Consider the following 20,029-nt stretch of genomic DNA (forward strand, 5'->3'; position numbering starts at 1 on the left):
TTTAATTTCTTTTTTTTTTTTTTTTTTTTTTTTTTATAAAATGTTTTATGTAAAATTATATATAAACTTAAATTAAAAGTTATATTTTGTTTACTTGTTTGATAATAATAAAAAATTAAGAAAAATGGATATAAAATAATTGTGTTAAACAAAACCTATTTTTAGTTTAAAGACATAAAAAATAAAAAATAAAAACGAACGGACAAAATTAGAAACAACAAATTAAATTCACTTTCTCATAACTCTTAAAAATGAAAGCAAAACGGATAGAAGGAAAAAAATAACAAAAGAAGGGCCCAACCGGGTTCGAACCGGTGACCTCTTGATCTGCAGTCAAATGCTCTACCACTGAGCTATAGACCCTTGGTGTTATTTCACAAGCTGGTTATTGTTAATTACATAAAACTAAATTGATAGCCTTAAAACAGGGCAGCTTAGAACAATTTCTCCAGCTTTCCTACCACTGCCAACGGCGCTCCTCTCTCCATCCTTTCATAATATTTGTATTCACAATGAGATAAGGCAACTGCTCTGACCCATCTTCCTCCAAACCTCATGCCCTCTCCCATGGCGCCTCCTCTTTCTTCCCCTCTCGATGTCAAACCAACTCACATGTTCTTCATTTCCCCACTGCGCCCCAACAATTTCACCAAACCCTTAACAGTCCTCTGTACCTCCTCCAAATCCCCTCCAAAACCTTCTCAAATTTCCTCAGAATCAAATGACAGAAAAACCCCATCTCTATCCGAGCAGCTCAAGAATCTCTCCACGACCACGCTTCCCAATGCACCCAAAGACGAATCCCCTCTCCTGTCGAAGCCTAAATCCACCTGGGTGAACCCCACCAAGCCCAAGCGCTCGGTTCTAGCTCTCCAAAGGCAGAAACGCTCTTCTTACTCATATAACCCCAAACGCCGAGACCTTAAAACCTTTGCCCACAAGCTCAACGCCTGTGAATCCTCTGAAAGTGCTTTCATCGCGGCTCTTGAGGAAATCCCACATCCACCCACTAAAGAAAATGCCCTTCTGATTCTCAATAGCTTGAAGCCATGGCAGAAAACTCATCTGTTCTTCAATTGGATCAAGACCCAGAATCTGTTTCCTATGGAGACTATCTTCTACAATGTGGCTATGAAGTCTTTGAGGTATGGTAGGCAGTTTCAGCTTATTGAAGATCTTGCAAATGAGATGATTAGTAGTGGGATTGAGCTTGATAACATTACTTATTCTACCATAATCACTTCTGCTAAAAAGTGTAGTAGATTTGATAAGGCTATGGAGTGGTTTGAGAGAATGTATAAAACTGGTTTGATGCCTGATGAGGTGACTTACTCTGCTATTTTAGATGTTTATGCTCATTTAGGCAAAGTTGAGGAGGTTCTTAGTTTGTATGAAAGAGGGAGGGCTAGTGGTTGGAAGCCTGACACTGTCACATTCTCTTTGTTGGCGAAGATGTTTGGGGAAGCAGGGAATTATGATGGGATTATGTATGTTCTTCAAGAAATGAAGTCTCTAGAGGTGCAGCCTAATCTTGTGGTGTATAACACTCTGTTGGAAGCAATGGGGAAGGCTGGGAAGCCTGGTTTTGCAAGGAGCCTGTTCAACGAAATGATTGAATCGGGGATAACGCCGAATGCGAAGACGTTGACTGCATTGGTTAAGATTTATGGGAAGGCGAGGTGGGCTCGAGATGCTTTAGACTTATGGGAGCGGATGAGGTCGAACGGGTGGCCAATGGACTTCATTTTGTATAATACATTGTTGAGTATGTGTGCTGACCTTGGTTTGGCGGAGGAAGCTGAGAAGCTCTTTGAAGAGATGAAGAGGTCGGAGCAATGTCGACCAGATAGCTGGAGTTACACGGCGATGTTGAATATATATGGTAGCGGAGGTAACGTCGAAAGAGCCATGGAGTTGTTCGAAGAAATGCTGGAGTTGGGTGTTGAGGTTAATGTGATGGGCTGCACTTGTTTGATTCAGTGCTTGGGGAAAGCTGGGAGAATTGATGATCTTGCAAGAGTGTTCGATGTTTTGGTACAAAAAGGGATCAAGCCAGATGACAGACTTTGTGGCTGTTTGCTGTCTGTTGTGTCTTTGTGTGACAATAGTGAAGACATTAACAAGGTATTCGCTTGTCTGCAACAAGCTAACCCAAACTTAGTTGCCTTCATAAACCTTCTGCAACAAAACGACATTACCTTTGAAGTTGTCAAAGACGAATTCAGGAACATTCTCGGCAACACTGCAACAGAAGCGCGACGACCTTTCTGCAATTGCCTAATTGATATATGTCGAAACCAAAATCTTCATAAGAGAGCTCATGAGTTGCTTTACTTAGGAAGTATGTATGGATTGTACCCTGGGTTACACAACAAAACCGATGCTGAATGGTGCTTAGATGTTCGATCGCTATCAGTAGGCGCAGCTCAGACTGCACTCGAAGAATGGATGATAACTCTAACGAAGATCGTTCAACGAGAAGAAGCATTGCCAGAATTGTTATCAGCTCAAACCGGTGTAGGAACTCACAGGTTTTCTCAAGGACTAGCCAATTCATTTGCTTCTTATCTAGAAAAACTTGCTGCTCCATTTCAAATGCAAGAAGACCGGGCTGGGTGGTTTGTAGCCACAAGGGAGGATTTAGTTGCATGGGTGCGTTCAAGTGAACCATCTGTGGCTGCCACAACAGCTTAATCAGCCATGGGGTTAGTAGCAGGCACCTGTCAGGACTAGAATGTATGAGTTAATTCAAAAAGTAATGTGTTTTTCAGAAGCATATTCGGGTTCATATTGCATGTAAAAGAACATAATTCAGAGAGAAACACGGGCCTTCCATTTAGGCACAGAGAAAACTTGGGACTGCTCAATTCTATAATCCGGAGTGGTGGAATCCACCATACAAGGGACTGCTCAATTTTTCAGCAACTAAAATTATACCCCCACCAATTTACATCCACATTCCTTTCTTTTTTTTTCTTTCTTTTTTGGCCTAAAATGATAAAAAGAGGCACAAACGAATGGCAAGTGCCTGATCCCTATGCAAAAATGCTTTCTTCCTTGGAGGTGTCTAAAAGGGGAAGGAAACAATAGATAATAGAAGGTGAAAGAAGTTAAATTTTCCAATTGACCGCTGTTCATCCTCCAAACCAAAGTGTGGCATCTAGCTGCGCCTTTGGGAATGTGCATCCAACTTGTAGCCTTTCGTTGATATCACATGAGTTCGTCCAATTTCTTCAGGCTGGCTTGCTGCTTGAGATGCATAAGAAAAAACGTAAGGCGATCCATGAAATATGGGACGGTTGTATGTTCATGTCACTTGCAGAGCACCATCCGAGTTGAAGGCACGAATGTCGTTTCACTTGACCAGAGATTTATGAAAGTCTTTCAAAGGTATTTTCCTGAGGATTTCCAGATTCTTCCTTCAAGTGAAATGACCATAACAGTAACGTCGTCATGATACTTCCTCCGATCCCCCTGTGGGATGTCCAACAATTCGTGAAAATCCATTCCTGCAAAGCATAGACATTGAGAGACCAATCCTGAATGAGAATCAACCTTGAGAAAGGCATCACTGTGAAAGACTTTGGTAATCATTGAGAATGCAACAAGGAAAATAGACCAATATCACGATATAGCCTTAAGATTAAATAAAGAGAATAGTTTCAGAACAAGGGTGAGCTTGTTTAAAATGCCACAGGCGAGTAACTAAAATAGAAGTGACTTTGGTTATTCTAAAATCACTTCCAAGCATGCCTTTAACTAGATGAACTGTTAGGGAATGATGCATTTAATCCAGTTTTTAATAACACGTTCGAGTTATTAATGAAAACAAAAGCCAAAATTTGACATAGCATAAGATCAAGCAACTACCTGCTTTTCTAGCAGCACGGCAAAGAAGCTCCTCTATCAAGTGCTGTGCAGGGTCTCCATCTGGAAACTTCTCCATAAAGTTCTCAACATAAGAAACCACTTCTTCGTTGGTTAGATATTGATACAATCCATCAGATGAGAGCACGATGAATTGATCTGTGGGGCAGAGTCTATGGTGACGAAGAGAAGGCATGCATGATAAATATGGTGCAGTACCAATATACTCATTCCGAAACATTTCCAATAACGCATCGTTCAACTTTGGCTGCAGAAAAATGGACAGCAACACCGCCTTTTAAGTTAAAAACAGTTGGGTAGTCGTCGTTTCATAATACAAGAGAAAATCAGAAAAGAAGAGAAAAAAAACCATGTAAAAGTCAAGTTGGTCGAACAATCCTATCAACACGTAAAATTATACACAACTGCCACCCAAAAACATATATTACCATGAGATAACTCAAGCTAAAACGATTGTTGTAAGACAAGGAAGTTCATCGGGATAGGAGTGCAACAGACAAATTAGCAGAGATTAGAGTTCCCACCACTCATGCGCAAAAATTATGCAACTCAAACACCCATATAAAGAAAAAGCATAAGTAGTTGATTTTCAGATGCAAGCCATCATCTACCAAGAAATCCATTGGGCAATGTAGACAATGATATTGGTGGTGCAGAAATCAAAAAATTAACTCCCATTGTTGTTAGGACTTCAGAGAATAACAATGCGAGTATAAATAAGCACCTCGGTACAGGAAGAGATCGCAAGGATGTAATCTTTTTCTTCACTAAATAAACCAAAAAGAAACGATGATAAAATAAAAGTTCAATATGAAATATAGGTACTCCCAGTTGACAAAAGCATTTGATTCCAATTTGATCTTTCATCGCTAACAAAAGGTAGCTAACGATGGTTGATTCATCATATCCCTCCAGCCAAACAGTCATCATTCACATAATGAGATGGAGAAGATTTATCAATAACACAATATCTAAAACTTTAATAACTTGAGATCTGAGCGCCCATGTGAATTACTTCCAAACATCCAGACTGCCATTCATACTTTCTATTCACAAAAATATCAATAACTATATTAATATTTGCTCCCACATCCTTTAATAAATGTCTTTCTAAGTTTGGTCGTTCGTATCTGTATATCTGCAATGACCCAAGTAGATCCCATTTTAAAAAAAGATTGCACTACAAAGTGGCATCTAAGGCCGGGGCAGAGGTAACACGGCCCAGAAACAACATCAATACAGTTTTCGAATTGTTGATAATAGAAAAATACAGAAAAATAAGGGATTTCTTTATAATGCAGTGTTGAATTAAGACTTATCAGCATGCAGAAGAAAAGAATAACATTGATTATTGATAAAACTTGGAGTAATTAAATCAAACAGCAAAGGAAGTTCTAGAAAAAAAAGAGGAGCAAGTTTACCAACTACAAACCTGTTTCAAAAACCCTGCACCAAATGCCCTTGTAACCTTTAGACGGCCCTTCACTCTATCGTTGACAATGCATTGTTTATCATCAGGGTGCTCATTCTTTATTCTTTTAACTTCCTGTACATGACAGGATCAAAATTGTTATTCAATAAATGCTTAATCAATATATCATGAAAGTTCTACTGGCCATCAGTATAGGAGTATGGCATATTCATGAACGAAGGTTAGATTCTTTTTACTACAATGGCCAAAATGTGACCATTCGGACGGCCAGGATCACACGTATAAATCCAAGAAACCATAACACAATTTCAACGCCTACAAGACCCCAACTAAAGAAAAATGAATTTGAAAAAAGCTTTAACACAACAAACAGATAATCTCTAATCATTCATGACCATCAGACACTTGAAGGAAAAAGAAATTTAATTTTCAGCTAAGTGTCATCAGCAGAAGTGATTGAAAAGAAATATTAATTGACGTGAAGAACTTATCCCAGGCTGAGAATTATCTATCTTACCTCTTCAATGCTCGTGCTATGATCGGTGGATAGCTGCAATGCAGTTAATCTCGCTGTCTGAGAGGAAGGTTGGTTTGTTCGAGTTATTTTGCCTTCACTCGTATCTGCAGACTCCTCAATTATACCCTCCATGCCTGCTCTTTTGTCGCCCTCCTCTTTCAAGTCTTGATTTGGGCCAACTTCTTGTTGCTCATACTGTGCAACAATGGCACGGCTGTCACCCACATTCATTACATACACATCCTCATCCCTCATTAACACAACCAACAAGCAAGAACCCATCAAAGCAAGCTCTGGATTCGTATCGAGCAACTTATCTGTCATATCCAAATATGCTAATTCAGTTATCTCAAGAGCCCTTGACAATGCGCCCAACACCAACTCATGATCGATTAAACCTTCCTTTCTCCTTTTACCACTTCGATAAGATGTCTCCTCCACCCTATTCTCAGCCTCCTCAACCTTCTCTTTATCTCCCAAACCATACTTCCACGGGAACAAAGTCTTAGCATGATGATGACCCTCTTTATGCTTTGACAAACCTTGTTTTAACTTGGACAATAACAGCCACCTTCTACCAGCTACTGAACCTGCACTATTTACACTAAGCGCATCATCAACTGAAAATGCAAATCTATCTGAACCTGAAAGATCAAGTCCATCCTGTGTATCGTCCTCTGCTAAATACTCCCACAGCTGCCGCCTACGCCTATGCTCCGATCCATCCACGGATTGAAACGTAACCCGCTTCACTGATCCTCGATCAGGGACCTGTTGCTCCGCTTCCCCTTCATTTCCAACTACTGAAACAATCCCATTAGTTTCAATCGTTTGACTGGAGGCCCTCGTAGACGGGTCAGCATTAGTTTCGTTCATACTGACTGTACTCTCTGCAACCACATTTGCAGCAGCCTCCTCACTATCATCAATTTCCCAAAACAATCCCTGAAGCTCATTGAACACTGCTCTATAGAGATTCCCCATCAAGAATTCCGGCGCATCAGGGCCATTAAACCCATCATAAATCCCAACAAACAACCACCCTTGCTCCTCCGATACAACCACATGTACACGATCCTCCCCAGCCTTCCCAAGTGCCCATTGAACATCGCTCTCATTCCTCACCTCCGGCTCATCTCCCGCTGTCGAGCTCTCCTTCCGGGCACCGAAATTCAACACTGGCACCACCCACGGCCGCTTATCGGAAAAATTCCTCGTAAATGCCTTCCTAAACCCCGAAATGCTTTTCTTCCTCTTCTTCTTCATGTACATACCACCAAGCGGAGCGGAGAAATGAACTCTCCCACCAGAGCCAGCAGCAGCAGCACCAGCGCCATCAACATTCGCATCAAGAGGACCAGAAAGCACCCCACGCTCAATTGGACCAGATAGAAAGAACCCACCCCGTTCCAACGGCTCAGTCCCACCTCTGGGCACCGTCTGAAGCGGAAGAGCAGTAAAAGAAGAAGTGCTCTCAAAGCCATTCAAAATACTCCCCCTGACTCCACAACCACCACCGCAAGCCCCAAGCGCAGTGTCAGTGGCATCGTCGTAAACAGCATCGAGCATAAGAACAGATCTGGGAATAGAACTGTTGGCACTTACAGAAGCACCGGAGATGGCCTTGAAGGCAGTCTCGGGCGGAGCAGTTCTAGTCCTAGCCCCCAGCGACGGTTCGTGAGGAGGGGAAAAACGTAGGGAGTGAGAGGGGGAAAGAAAGCGATCGGAATGAGAGGGAGAGAGGAAGCGGTTGGAAGAGCGGACGTAGCAGAAGGAGTGGCCTAGGGTTTCGTCGAGAGCGTCGGAGGCGGAAAAGAGAAGGTCGGGATTGTCGGCGGGATGGGCGGCGGGGCGAGTCTCCGGCTTGAGGCACGAGAAGAGGCTGGAGACTCCGCTTCCCATCACATTTGATTCGAACTTCTGTGAGCTCTAAAGAGAGGCGACGGTGTAAACGGCAGCAAAATTTCCTTTCCGGCGAGTCTCTCTCTCTCTCTCTCTCAGAGAAAACAAAAGAAATGAACAAATGAAGTGAACAGAGACACAGAAAGAGGAAGAGAGAGAAGAGAAAAGAGAGGAGAGAGAGAGAGAGAGAAGAGAGAGGTCTTGTCAGTTTTTTTTCAATATATATATATATATTACAATCAAATTTACCATTTAACCTATTTTCCAACAAATAATCCTTTTTATCTCAAGAATTTCACATTTTATATTTTTTTTTTCAATATATATATATATATATATATATATATATAAAAGAATACACATAATGTTTTTTAATTTAATAATTAAAATATTAAAAACATAATTTTTAAAAAATGGATGTCTATCAATTTTTCGGTAATAATTAATAAAAAAGGCTGAGACAGAAAAAGAATAATACTAAATTATTAAATTTGAAAACTGAACCACTATTTTACACAAGAACTAAAATTGCATTTTTTTCTATATTAAAAAAAAGTTTTGAAATTAAAATTTATTTCAAATATATATTTGGATTATTTTCAAACCATAATTTTGTTACAGCACGTGAGATCAAATTTCAATGACCATACGTCAAATCAATAAATATGTCACTTTTCAAAGCTTAAAAATATGTTCAAAATTTTCTAATTAATTAAAATCATTAATAAAGAAAAAAAAAGTATTTTAATATTGTGTAAAAATATTTTTTTAAAAAATTGTTTATTTAAAAATAAATAAAAAAAAAAAAAAGCTAATAGTGAAATGGGCCGAAAGGAGAAAAGAGAAATGGGTGGGGGGTTTGACTTGAAAAAGCCCAGGCCCAAAAGTAAGGCATCACATATCCCCATCACTGCCACTCACGGATCCTGGTCGGGCATTCCCGACAACAAAACCGCACGATCAATCTCTGACCACATTCATCAACGGCTCACATTCACTCTCCCTACCCACCGTATCTGATTAGTCAAACCCTCCCTCCCTCCTCGATTTTCAATTTTTTTTTTATTTAAATTTATATTTTTCGTTTCTCGCAAAAAGAAAGAAAAGATCGTCATTAATTATTGATATACTTATTAATTAATATAGAGTTGAATATTATTTATTTTGGGAGGCGTACTTAAAAGTCTTTTGTGCCCACACAGTCAAGAAGTAAAGAAAAGAAAAGAGATCCGCTTTAATAATTTATTTATTTATAATGAGGGGTAGAGTTGGAATTTATGCATGGGATGGCGAGAAGCTTATTTTATTTATTTATTTATTTATTTATTTCAATTATTTTAAAAAAAAATGAAATTAGGGTAAGTCAAAAGTGGTGGTTGGTTGAGAGAAAGGTAAAGGACAAAACAGCATTTAAATTCCTCCTCCTACTACTACTTAAATAAATAAAATATTTTCTCTATATAATAATTCTTTTTTTAATGTAATATTATAAACTAAATTATTCTCTTTTTTTTCTTTTTTTTCTTTTTTTTTTGTTAAGTAAGTAAATAAAATAAACTAAAATAATAAAAAAAGGCGAAACGTTTAAAGGTTTGAAATGGTTTGGTGGGCAGTGGGGCCCAATGACACCTCAGTTAGTCAACGACCGATGACAAAAGCTCCTCTAACTGGGGCCCACTCCTTTTGAAACTACCCCATTCAGCTGACGTCACCTTGTCGGGTTTCTATGCCCATTTATTTCCATGTCTATATATTATATATATTTTTCTCATTCATGTATAATTAAAAAAAGAAGTGTTGAGGGCTTGTAGCGTGAGAACCATCGGTAGGATGAAGGTATGGTGTGCGAGGGGTTCTGTCTAGACAAGGAAGATGCGGTTCAACCCGAACGCTCCCCGAACTTGTTTACTTCAACTCCTTCACCTCAATCATATTCCTTTTCTTCACCTAGTTTGGTCTATTTTACCCTTACTTTAGTTTCTAATGATTCTATTAGCACGATTTTACGATGAATTGAGCATGAAAATAGACCCCTAAACCTCAAATGATGAATTAGTGGCAGTTTAGCTCAATGGCACGTTTTAAGACTTTCACTATGCAAAAGCTAACTCTTCTTGATTTTAAATGTTTGGTTAAGACTATGACATGTTATGGTTGATCATACCTTGCTTGATACACATGTATGTTTATGATTTAATGTTATTTATGCCCTACTATAAGCATGTTAGGAGACTTACCTACGTATGCCTTGATTGGTGTATGGACTAGAGGCTATGTGACCTAGAAAATACATATGATTTATTAGCGAGTCTACTTTATACTATTTGAGAGCGTGAAATGACATGAGAATAAGGAGCTTGTTAGACACCATTAGAGGAGCTTTTGACATAGAGATATAGGAAAACTAAGAGGTTACTTGTAGTGAGTGGTGACTCCTCCATACTTGTTGGACTTCTCTAGAGCTCAAGACAGACGAGGATACCCTCACTTATGCGCAAGAAGTACAATGACTAGATGGACTACAAAAAGCAAGAAACGAGAGGCTAAGTGCACCCTGAAACCTGAATACACCATGATGAGTGACCTACTCCCTAAGAATAGGAGTATATAAGGTATATGGACATTTTAAAGCTTGTGAAGGCTAGAAGAAAACCCAAGTCTCGAAATTGACTAACTTTAAAAGCTTGATTGAGCATATAACTAACGAATATGAGAAGTTAAACCAGACAAACAGACAATGAAATTAAATCTAAAAATAAATTAAAAGTTTTAAAATAAAAACATAAATATATAGTTTAGAAAGAGGGAATTAATAACGACAAATAAAAAAAAGATGGTTTTAGTATTATTATTATAATAACACACAATGGTATGGGTTGACTTTAGGTTTACCGATACTTTACGTGCCGTCGTGGATTAGCTAGGTAGCATTATAATGCAACCAACCACCACTTTATCCATTTATTAATATTAATAAAATCCCTTTCCCCAAACCACCAAAATACCCTTTTCTTATTTATTTTTTTTTCTTCAATTATGGACCAATTTATAATCATGGTTTTCCCTTCTAAATGTGTTGTTGGTCTTTCATCAAACACAACACAACACAACAAATGCCAATCAATCATTTTACTGAAGATGGAACTTTTATACACATAAGTGAACAAGACAGGAGTATTAACTTTCCTTAGGAACATTACCTTTTGTCTATAGTTCAACTACAAAATCAGCATTAACATATTAAGTTTATCAGAACTGACCCAGCCTAACGTCTCTATCGAGGCGGTCTGCATTGAGGGTCCCTGGAAGCTCTCTGAAACCTTCGTTGAAGATGGAATATGCACTGCAAAAATTCGACATTCACACCTCAGAATAATGTTCGCAATATAACAGTGTCATCATGCAAGCTACCATGCACATAAAACCTGTAATTAATGAGCCCATATAGAGGCTGAAAGAGATTGCATTCACACAACATTTTTAATACACCTGACGTGGAAATGTTGATGAAAACTATTTGGACGTTATTCTTATAATAGGGAGAATTCAAGAACTTTCAATTGCTCTAGTATCCCGTTAATCACTCTTTCTGTTACCGTCTTGCTATATGTATTTACATGTTGGTGTTCCCTAATGAACCTCCTAGATTCCTATTAATTCCTATGTAAGATCCCACGTCAGGTGGAGAGAAGAACAAAATATTTTTTTATAGGAGCGTGGAAACTTCTCCCTAGTAGACGCATTTTAAAAGAGTGAGACTGATGGTAATATGTAATGAATCTAAGCGGACAAGATCTGCTAACGGTGGGCTTCCTCTAATCAGTTTACATCACTGTGCAGATGCATTGCCCAATCATCTTCCATCTCCTTCCATTGCATTTTGTTTGGGTCAGGGGCCGTCCAGTACCCCCGACCTCAAATAGCAACGCTGCCCTCGAGGCAAAGAGAGGTTACAAATGGATATTATGTGATGGCTGGATCCCATGTGACATCATCAGCACACATCCCTTTCCATTGAATCAGTACTTATGTGGTCCGCTTACACATACCCATCACAAATGTTAAACTACGCAACTGAAGCACTATCTACGCAAGTTATCACAAGTTGCAAACAAGCTTATGGTTCGGGTTTCGTTAGAGCAAATTACGATCCTTGTCCTCAACTAATCACCTCAAATTGGATGACAAGGAGAACATGCCTTGCCATTTAAATAGTTTTGACAAAATATTACTAGTCTAACTACGATCATGATCGGGGACAGTACTTCCAGGAACCCCACGTAAACAAGCAACTCCACGAAAGAAATTATTGACTACATTCTCAGCTTGAGCTCATGCAATTATTATTGTGACATAATGAAGCATGATGCATCAAGTACCTGAAATGGAAGAGGTACCTTGTCACAGCTTCTCCTTGATACATTATTTATCAATTTCCTCATCTATCTGCTTTTGTCAAAGACTTGTGTCATAATCCTTAACTTATCGTTAATGACCCTCAAGAAAACCCCCAGTCTTGAATCTGAAAGCATCAGCTCCTCTTGTCACACATTTGTATTACCCCCTTGAACAAATATTCTGCCCATTCATTACTACTCCATAACTTGAAGTTTCGGTCGTTGGCAATCCTAAGGGTTCTACAATTTCTTCGAAATAAAATTGTCTCACCACAAACAGTTAACGCTATCGCCTCTCCTTATATTCATCCCGTGATCTTCAACATCCTAGAAAATATATCAAACCCAACCTGAGTATAACTCAACTGGTTAATATATTATATCAATCACCTTTGCTCATAGTTATCCCTCGATCTCTATCGTCCTAGAAAATATATCGAAGTCCAACCAACGTGAGCATAATTCAACTGATTAAAATACTATATCTATCACCTCTCCTCATATCCATCCCGTAGTTCTTCATCATACTAAAATATATATCAAACCCATCCAATCTGAACTTAGCTCAACTAATTAAGTATATCTTCTACCATCATAGATTCGAATCTCCACTCCACCATTGTTGTTGGTTGAACTAATATATATGTATGTATATATCAAAGCCCACCATTGAAATCAATGACAACCCCATCAACAATTTCATCACAATGCACCTCTCTACTCCACTCCATTTTTTAACGAATCTCTTTTTTATTGTATCTATGGCACCATATCAGCTATTAGATATTCTGTATGTACCACCATATCCTCCTCTGTTAGATATTATTCTTCCTCTATGCCAGGTTCTTGACCATAGATGAGCATCACTGGCAGCTGACACAAGTGCCTATGGAATAATTCTTACTTCACCATCCAGAACCCATCATGTTATGCCAATCAATGATGCTGAAATGCCTTTCATACTCCCTCATGGTAGTCTCTAATTACACAGCTCGAAATCTCTCGAGTGTGATTCCTCTTGCAATTTCCAAAGTAGCCTTAGCAACTATCTTTTTCCTTGCTACCCAATCCAATTTTTGAAAGACTTGCATCTTTCCTCCTGCTAAAACCATTTCAATGCCTCTCCCTTCATATACATTGTTGCCCGCTCAAGCTTCTCCTCAACCAATTTATTAACATTGAAGTGTTGCTACCACAATCTTCTCAATCAATTTATGATCGTTCAAGTATCACTCAGCTAAGGATAGCAGGTCACAGCGGGTCACTAGAAATTTCCATTTCAAATCTCCACTTTGGATCCTCATTAGTTCTCTATGATGCCCTTCCCCCTTGTTCTAGATGATGATCCTATCGAAGCCTTCCCCCTTCCTTAATCTAGCACTTAATTGATGCCATACTTTGCTTGTATGATTGGAACCTTATCCTTATTTTCTGAGGTTGGCACAAGATTAGCCCCAAACTCAATATTCATTATATTTTCCATATAGTATTCCATCAAATGGCTCATCTCCTTGTGCATTTCCTGCATCCCCTGCCCAATGCATTACCGACAAGTCTATTTAAACATTATAGTAACTTCTCCTCAATTGCTTCCAAGCGATTCTCTATTTTCCTATTTGCAACCATCAAGTCCTAGGAACCGATTATTCGAGTACCACTACTCAGTAGATATGTAATTGAAAAATAGTGGAAAGTTGCACAAACAAGAGGGAGAAATTGAGACTTCCGAGCACCACCTAAAGAATAACATCTTCTCTTTTGACACCCCTAGCTATAAGTATTTCATTATGCTATAGTTCTCACCAGCTTCCTAGGTTCTTATTCTTTCTAATTCCCACCTCTACTAATCAATTTGCATCGTCACCCATTCTTATTGTTACCCTTTAACCGCATACTTTTCCTTTTCCACAAATGTGTAGGGACCGAACACATTTAAGAACAAACAACTGGACAAGCCATGAGATTGGAGAATGTATAAACACACAATCATGCCTTGACTTAGTTTATCTAAAGCATACAAAAGTCCTTCTACAACTCAGCTGGACATGAATGGGATGAGAGTTTCTCTCAAATACTACTTACCTCATTTCCCCAGATCGCCGATGTCCAAGATTTAGTAGAATGATGCAAAAGCCAGTGCCAAGTATCTGCAAAAATTACTCAAACGTAGCAAATCCTGTTTGATGTTGTGCCATGATAATTCAAAAAGAAAACCAGACTTGTTTCCATGACATGCATATATTTTCTCACAATATACTAGAATAAGGTACTTCAGCTTCAAAAAAGTATATGGAGAATAGAAATTGTCACTTGCTGAGAGAAGACACTACCCAAAAAAATGAGAGGATTTACGAAAGTCAAATTGAAAAACAGTAATTTTCCGCACCAAATACTCCAATTTGATAACATTTTGAAGTAATTGTGTGCTAAAAATTGTTTTCTCTTGCTTTATTATCTGCAAAATGTGTTGATTTTTTAAGAACAATTGAAATTGGTTTTTTCAGACCACACAATGGGATAACAATGATCAAACACAGTGAAACCATATTCTAAGACACTTGTTAATTATGTTGCAATACTAAAAATATTTTTGAAAAACTGATTTGCAGAACTGTTTAAGAAACAGCTCCTAAGGTTGCCATAAAATGTCAACTACCGAAAATAATGGCACCAAAATTCAAAATCTAGTAACTAACAGAACATTATTACTTACATATAAAGGTCCAAGATCCCAGCTATGGGCAACAGGTGCCATGATAAACCAGATAAGTATAGCAGCCCAAGCCTTTAGACTGAGAGAGAAAATCACCATCAAAAGGATATCTATTCACAGAACAAAGAACCAAAATGAAATTAGAAAATTCGTACATAGAACTTCTTGGCATAATTTAGTATATGATTATTACCAGGAAACTTCAACTTCTCGCGCAGAAAATTGTAAATTTTCTTCTTCAACCGACTTGAAGACTCTGGAAGCCGAAACTTCTGAAAATGTAACCATTGATGCGAAACAGATAATTGAGAACAGCTTCAAGCTAAGCTTCCTGTCTAAGAACAACAATTGAAATACTTAATGGTTCATACCAGATCATCCTCATCATCATCAGAATCATCACGAAGATGTTCTGCTGGGGGCTTTGGCTTCACAGCAACAGTCAATGAATCTACACAAGAAACGGAGGCATCCAATTACTGATTTCAAACTGAATTGTCAAATGATAAGCCCATAGAAACTCAAACCATTCAGAACAGTATAGAAAGCATCAGAACAACAAAGAAACAGATACTGTGCAACAAGAAGCCAAAGTACCACGAACAACACAAGACAGGTCGATTAGACAAAAAAAAAAAACAAGATCAATAAGCAAGAATCATGATTCAATTTTCAGCAGTGGGACATTTTCTTGCTTTTATTTGTAACTAGAATCCAAGCAGGTACTAGCATATGAAAAATGATAGTCCAGAACCTAGAAGATCGAAGCAAGAAATGTGTAATATGGAGAAACATGCATCACAACGACATTTTGAAAGCTGAAGCATGTATAGTCATCAAAAGGGCCAGCATCACCATGAAAAGGGCGGTATATACAGAAAAGCAATAGAGAAAGTATAAACCTAGACTACATATAGTATTTCAGACGACCGTGATACAAACAACAGAAAGAAATATCCCGCAATCAGCAGAATACCGCAATTATACCGCCATGATTGAGCCGCACAAATACATCATCGTCATTTTTACAGTCGTCCAAAATTTTTCCTCGTAAAATAAGCTTCAAATTCCCAATGGGTAATTGACTACGCTCCGCGACCAATTTCCGCAAGTCACACACCTGATGAAACAAAATCAATCAATATCGAAGAAGAAGAAGAAGAAGAAAGGTTTCCGTACCTTGATCGGCGAAGGGACGAGAAGGCGAGAGGGACGCGCAGGGCCGATGGTTCGAATGGTGATCTCGATTGTGTTTTCCGGAGGATTGCCATAGGTGATGCTCGAATTGGGTCCTCCGCTAATGTTCCGATTGAAATTGGGGACCTCAACAATCTCCGCCATGACACAGACAAAGATTCGGGTACGTCTTCAAGCGATTTGCGTGCAGTGAGAGGGAGCTTCCGTCTTCTCTCATCAGAGTCTGCAATCCCTTCAAACCGGATCCAGCTGAAATGTTTTTCTTTATATTTCACCTAGTTTTTTTTTTTTTTTTTTTTTTTTTTTTTTTTTTGGAGAAAAAAATGTAAAATTCATTGAGAAATATGCATATACTTTCAATAATATATATATATATATATATATACTTCTTTTAATTTATCTAGTGTTGACAGGTTGGCGGGTACCCCTCCATCTCCCGTACCTATTAAGGTTTGAACCTATGCATAGAGGTTGTTTTAGCAACAAGTTCATCCTCTTGTTCCATGACTCATTCACTACCTTTATACTCCTAAAGGAGGGGATTTTCGTCTCATCGACATTTATGCCGACAGAGTAAACCGTTCATATTCTATTGTTTCCTTTCTATATGTCACCTTTCTTTTTCTTGCAGGTGAGCTCATGACGAGTAGTCATGCGTGGGGAAGTTTGGGAATTATTCATAGTTCATTGGGTGTCTTAAATGAGAGGTAGGGTTCAGTTTGTCTTCAATGGTTTGCGTTGGCCGGAAAACTTGGGTTCTCTCTCTCTCTCTCAATTTTCTCGCTTCGTTCATTGTTTTCTTCTTTGCAGGTGATTTTGAGAGGCTTGGAGAGCGCAACGGGAGGTTTTGGCGAGTTGTGGGGGTGGGGAAATGTGATTCCGCAACCCCCGCGGAATTTCCAGCGGTCGCCGGGTTTTTTTTTTTTTTTTTTTTTTTTTTTTTTTTTTTGTTATTTTATTTTGATTCGTTACACTCCCCCTATGATTTACAATACTAGTCATGAACCTGACAACCTGTGTCCAAAGCTTCATACGTTCCAAGCGACATAATCTGAACCTGCATCTAGGGCTTACCCTGCAATACAGTCCGAAAACCTATGTCCAAGGCTTCTTGCAGCGATATATTATGAATACCTATGTTCAAGGTTTCTTATGTTCCAAGCAGCGTAGTCTGAAAACCTACATCCAAGGCTTCTTACATTCCAAACGATGTAGTATGAATCATGAACATGTTGTACCTTGGGAGGTCTAGGAGCTTCTAGATTCATGACTAAGGTAATTTACTCTCTTAATGTAGTTGTCCTTGACATGGTCCTAGATTACTCTCCATGAAAAACCAAAAACGTCACAGTGCAAAACATGAACATGACATTCTGTAATCGCGACTAAGGTACTCCTAACATGGTGTAAGGCATCTCATCTAAGTGAGGAAAAACATGAGGCCGAACATAACATCCTGCTAAGAAAACATAGTGAAAGGTATCCCACCTAGAAGAGGTAAACATGGGCCTCGGAAAGCGTTATCTAACATTCTTTCTTATCATGAAAACTTTAGTGCATGAAGTGTAATATCTTATATTGGTAGTTATAGAGCTTGTGTGGTATTTTCTTTGGGTTCTCGATCATAAACGTTTTACATATTTCATAATTGCAACATGTATTCTTTAGCTCATGGACCCATCGTAGTAACATGCATGAGATATTCTAGAAAGTCGTAAAGTAAAAATAAATTATTTAGAGAGTCTAGAAAAGTCTTGAATTTCTTAGGTCCTAACTTGATTTAGGTTCCAGCCTGCTCAAATCAACTTGAAATCGAAGCATATCTTAATGCCCTTAGGAATATGCCTTATAATAATTAGTAAGTCATTTGGAGCATGTTTAGACCTTGAAATATCATATAGAGTCTTAGGGACATTTTGGTCATTTTATCTCATAATTCTTAGTTTAGTTATTTAATGTGTTTTAATGATTTTAAAACTTTAGAACATTATCAAATGTCATAAAATAAGATCTAATATAAAGTTACATAAAGTTTGGAGATTATTTAGGTCATGAACCTAAGACAAGTTACCTTAAGGCCATTATGGTCATTTTACACCGTTACTTAGTCTAACTACTTAACCTTATCCATGACCACCAAATTTCACATATAATCTTAACATGCTATAATATGCACCGTCTTAAAAATTCATAAGCAACCGAGTTCATTTAGTGATTATTTTAACATTACTTAAATTTCAAGTAATTTGATTGCTTCAAGGCCTTAACTCTTAGTTTTTGGTGTTTTCCTTTCATATATCCTTAATTCATACTTAGTTTAAGGCTCATACAGAAATCCAAACGATTCCCACAAGTATTTCCTAATAATATTTTAAAGTGGTTACTAACCTCATTGTCGATGTTTGGAACCTCCGTTTTCAAGCTTCTGGTACTCGAATTACTTCAAATTTTCTTTGATAGATTTCTTAGAGTGTCTAGTTTCTGGAACCTTACATCCTTATTTTATGGTATTACATCGACCACTAAAATTTCGTGTACATCAAATGTCATTTAGTGGATTAATTTCATAACTTACCATTCTCAATAAGACGTTCAATTTAGGTCATTAACTCCTGGTTCATGGCCCAATCCTTCCATTTTACTTATTTCCATGTTAACGATGTAATACAAAATTATTCATATAAGTATTTCTTAAGGAAAATCGAAGATGTTACTTACTTGGTTGTGTAAGGAACCTCGGTTCTCGCACTCTAAATACTCAACTTTCTCTCAAATTTTCTTATATAGGACATGTGGGGTGTCAATATTAAGTAACAAAAAGAGATTTACGTGAGAATTGGTTTAGAAGAGGGTAAAATAATAATTAAAAAAAAACTGTTAGACGTGACGTGTTCAAGTGAATCAACCACATCATTATCTTGAACCTCTATATAGAGGGAACACAATGTAGACCATGTAAGATAACTTTGAAAATTACCTTGGCTACCCTTGTATAGTGATTATTTCCCTTCGTTTTTTTCTTCAAACTTGCCGAGGATGAATCAAGGAAGGGTTAGAAACTAACCCGGTGAATTTTGGAAATATTCTAAGGGTTCGAAATCCAAAAAGTAAAAACTTTTAACTTATTGTTTAAAGGGTTTTAGAGCTCGTGTTCTTGGTACCAAATTGAATCTCTAAGTCTCCTTTATGTAGCTCGACCCTCCACTTCCTTTGAATCTTCCAAATTTGCCAAAATTTTGTACTAAAATTTCCAAATTTCAACTAAAACCAAAGAGTTGTCGCTTGAAACTCAAGATTTTCCTTCCTCTAATTTAATCGTCTATGGGAGCGTGGCAGTATGCTAATAAGAAAATAAATGTTTAGCATGTGATTTTACAACTTTATAAAGAAATTAAATATGGAAAAAAAAATAATAATAAATAAAAGAAAAGTAGGTCCTTCCACTACTTTTGATGCATCATTAATATATCGACTTGTAACAAGCAACTTTCTTTTTATTTATTTATTGTTTTGTTTGAAATGCTTTTTTAATCCAATGGGTTGAAAATTTGTAACCAAATACCATATATATTCTTATATTTGTCGTTTAATTCATCATTAATGTTTTATTTGAATCATTAAATAAAATTTCCATCAATAAAACATTTGAAATTGGTAAATGGGTAGTAATATTTCTTTTCCAAATTTCTTAAAAAAAATTCAAAAAATTATTGTCAATTACATATTACAAAATATATATATATATATAAATAAAATTGATAGGCTAAATTAAAAAAAATACCTCTATATATATATTTGCGATTAGTACTATATTTAAAAAATACTCCTAAAATTTTAAAAGTTGTATTAGAACCATCTATTTTTATTAAAAAAATAAATAAATTCTAATCATGAAGGTATTTTTTATTTGTACTTTTTCTACAAAATTATGTTGTAATATTAGAATGGTTTTTTATTAATAGAAATTATATTGAAAAATAAAA

The 20,029-nt window shown here is 37.4% G+C and overlaps 3 protein-coding genes and 1 non-coding gene across 4 annotated transcripts; 1 reads left to right on the forward strand and 3 right to left on the reverse strand.

Moving 5' to 3' along the window:
- Positions 1–291: 291 nt before the first annotated feature.
- Positions 292–363, reverse strand: TRNAC-GCA. Its single transcript has one exon. It is a non-coding gene; the product is annotated as a tRNA-Cys (tRNA).
- Positions 364–439: 76 nt separating this feature from the next.
- On the forward strand, positions 440–2,788 carry LOC111443836 (pentatricopeptide repeat-containing protein At5g46580, chloroplastic-like). Its single transcript, XM_023081665.1, has one exon. The coding sequence runs from the start codon at positions 556–558 to the stop codon at positions 2,692–2,694; it is 2,139 nt and encodes a 712-aa protein (XP_022937433.1). The 5' UTR covers positions 440–555; the 3' UTR covers positions 2,695–2,788.
- Positions 2,789–2,830: 42 nt separating this feature from the next.
- On the reverse strand, positions 2,831–7,887 carry LOC111443820 (protein phosphatase 2C 29-like). The gene is made up of 4 exons (XM_023081663.1): positions 5,838–7,887; positions 5,321–5,434; positions 3,871–4,135; positions 2,831–3,509 (listed from the first exon to the last, which is right to left on the reverse strand). Exons 1-4 carry the CDS (start codon positions 7,737–7,739, stop codon positions 3,385–3,387), a joined length of 2,406 nt encoding a protein of 801 aa, XP_022937431.1. The 5' UTR covers positions 7,740–7,887; the 3' UTR covers positions 2,831–3,384.
- A 2,960-nt stretch (positions 7,888–10,847) lies between these two features.
- On the reverse strand, positions 10,848–16,299 carry LOC111451749. Its single transcript, XM_023092290.1, has 7 exons — positions 16,029–16,299; positions 15,837–15,969; positions 15,221–15,300; positions 15,043–15,121; positions 14,850–14,959; positions 14,219–14,283; positions 10,848–11,082 (listed from the first exon to the last, which is right to left on the reverse strand). The coding sequence occupies exons 1-7, from the start codon at positions 16,188–16,190 to the stop codon at positions 10,989–10,991; spliced, it is 723 nt and encodes a 240-aa protein (XP_022948058.1). The 5' UTR covers positions 16,191–16,299; the 3' UTR covers positions 10,848–10,988.
- Between the last annotated feature and the right edge of the window lie 3,730 nt (positions 16,300–20,029).

Source organism: Cucurbita moschata, unplaced genomic scaffold, assembly GCF_002738365.1.
Source record: "Cucurbita moschata cultivar Rifu unplaced genomic scaffold, Cmos_1.0 Cmo_Scf00001, whole genome shotgun sequence".
NCBI lineage: Eukaryota > Viridiplantae > Streptophyta > Magnoliopsida > Cucurbitales > Cucurbitaceae > Cucurbita > Cucurbita moschata.

Bases quoted from the DNA above. Each gene is read 5' to 3' on its own strand.
- LOC111443836 (XM_023081665.1), top strand. From the start codon at position 556: ATGCCCTCTCCCATGGCGCCTCCTCTTTCTTCCCCTCTCGATGTCAAA.
- LOC111443820 (XM_023081663.1), bottom strand. From the start codon at position 7,739: ATGGGAAGCGGAGTCTCCAGCCTCTTCTCGTGCCTCAAGCCGGAGACT. The intron at 5,435-5,837 runs GTAAGATAGATA...TGTCATGTACAG, and splicing joins ATAGCACGAGCATTGAAGAG to GAAGTTAAAAGAATAAAGAA. The intron at 4,136-5,320 runs GTTTGTAGTTGG...ATTTTTCTGCAG, and splicing joins GTGCAGGGTTTTTGAAACAG to CCAAAGTTGAACGATGCGTT.
- LOC111451749 (XM_023092290.1), bottom strand. From the start codon at position 16,190: ATGGCGGAGATTGTTGAGGTCCCCAATTTCAATCGGAACATTAGCGGA. The intron at 15,301-15,836 runs GTATAATTGCGG...TTTCTTGTGTAG, and splicing joins TGTGCGGCTCAATCATGGCG to ATTCATTGACTGTTGCTGTG. The intron at 14,960-15,042 runs GTAATAATCATA...TTCTGTGAATAG, and splicing joins CGAGAAGTTGAAGTTTCCTG to ATATCCTTTTGATGGTGATT.